The sequence below is a fragment of a genome, assembly GCF_019968985.1.
Source record: "MAG: Porospora cf. gigantea B chromosome Unknown PgB_NODE_5841_length_1789_cov_125.182, whole genome shotgun sequence".
NCBI classification, from domain to species: Eukaryota; Apicomplexa; class Conoidasida; order Eugregarinorida; family Porosporidae; genus Porospora; species Porospora cf. gigantea B.
In genome coordinates this window covers 162-1,789 of record NW_027179127.1, presented here as the reverse complement: position 1 = coordinate 1,789, position 1,628 = coordinate 162, and the positions used below count along the sequence as shown (strand labels likewise).

The 1,628-nt window shown below is 57.4% G+C and overlaps 1 protein-coding gene across 2 annotated transcripts; it reads right to left on the bottom strand.

Annotated features, from left to right (window-relative positions):
• KVP17_000481 (uncharacterized protein) lies at positions 1 to 1,291 on the bottom strand (the record flags this gene model as incomplete). 2 transcript variants are annotated; one of them, XM_068522885.1, is made up of 1 exon in its annotated part: positions 1 to 1,291. In XM_068522885.1, a coding segment is annotated over one exon (1,291 nt), but the record flags the coding sequence as incomplete, so codon positions are not given. The 2 variants fall into 2 exon arrangements, with proteins under 2 accessions (XP_068372912.1, XP_068372911.1); XM_068522884.1 differs by having other exon boundaries at positions 33 to 1,252.
• Positions 1,292 to 1,628: the final 337 nt, after the last annotated feature.

Genomic DNA, 1,628 nt, shown 5'->3' with positions numbered 1-1,628 from the left:
AGGTCATGGAGGGCATGAGGTTGAAATTGTACAACGCTCCGATTCCGCCGTGGCTGCTGGGTTGGTTTACCAGCAGCCGGCAAGTCTTGATCTGGGCGGCGAACCGCGCCACTTTCTGATCCATATCAGGTGCGTTGACCTCGCTTGTGTAGAGCACTGCCGAATGACCCTTCCCTCCGATTTCCAACATCGCCTCTGCTTGGTCCAGGGCATCCTGGTAGTCACATGCAGGATAGAGCCCCAGACACGGACTTAGCTTCTCGTGGGAGAAGAAGTCCGCCGCGTCTATGCGATCACCGACTCCAACGAGTACCTTGACGTCCTCAGCCACGGTGATGCCTGACATCCTTGCGATTTTAGGTGCCGACTGACCCACAACAGCGGGGTTGATGTTTCCGTTCTTGAAAACTACGCCTGCTACCTGCTGCTTCTCAGACTCCGAGAGAATGTAGCACTTGGAGTCCGTCAGGCGTGTCTTCAGCCCTTCGAATGCATCTCCGACTGCAATAACTGCCTGCTCGCTGGCGCAGACTACTCCATGGTCGAACGTCTTCGACATGATGATGGACGCGGCACATCTGTCGAGGTCAGCCGTGTCATCCACGATCACGGGCACGTTGCCTGGGCCAACCCCCAGAGCGGGCTTCCCAGAGCTATAGGCTGCCTTGACCATAGCCGGCCCGCCGGTGGCCAGGACTTGGTCCACGTCAGGATGGCACATCAGCGCGTTCGAACCGGCTACACTGGGCGCCTCCAACCACTGAATTAGGTGCTCCGGGGCACCAGCCTCGACGGCAGCGTCAAGCACGACTTTCGCAGCGTGGCAGGTGCACTTCTTAGCACGTGGATGGGGTGAAAAAATGACGGCGCATCTGGACTTAATCCCGCATAGCGCCTTGAATATTGCAGTAGAGGTGGGATTTGTCGTTGGAACGATGGCGGCCACAACGCCTACCGGCATGACCTCCACAATCTCATTCTCGTCCTCAAAGTAGGTTCCGCAGGTTTGCAAATCCTTGAAGTGATGGTAGAAAATCTCCGATGCGAAGTGATTCTTGGTGACTTTGTCCTCAACAAGACCCATGCCAGTCTCTTCGACCGCCTCCTGGGCCAGAGGAATACGCATGGAGTTGGCGGCCATAGCGGCCGCGTAGAAAATGCGATCGACGTCCTCCTGAGAGAACACAGCGTACTGCTGTTGAGCCTTGGTGGCTCGCGCAACCAGCAAGTCTATCTCCTGGAAGTCGGACATCGTACTGGAATTTGCGGATTCTCGGCACCCCCTCGTCATGATTGGATTGCACTCAGGATTGCTATCCGCGCTGGCAGTCGTTTACGTCGCGGTCCACTTTGCGTCGCTCACCTCGCCACCAGATTATATGCAGCTGGCCATCGACGCAGCCCTACAGCACGCAGGCCGGACGGCGCCCAACCCCCTGGTTGGCGCTACACTCGTCACATCGGAGGGCCGCACGATAACAGCAGCCCACATTCGTGCCGGAGGGCCGCATGCAGAAGTTTCCGTATTGCAGCGGGCCGAGGAACTCGGATTGGACACGCGACACGCCTCTCTATACATTACTTTAGAGCCGTGTAATACAAGCGGGAGGACGCCTCCTTGTGTGGAC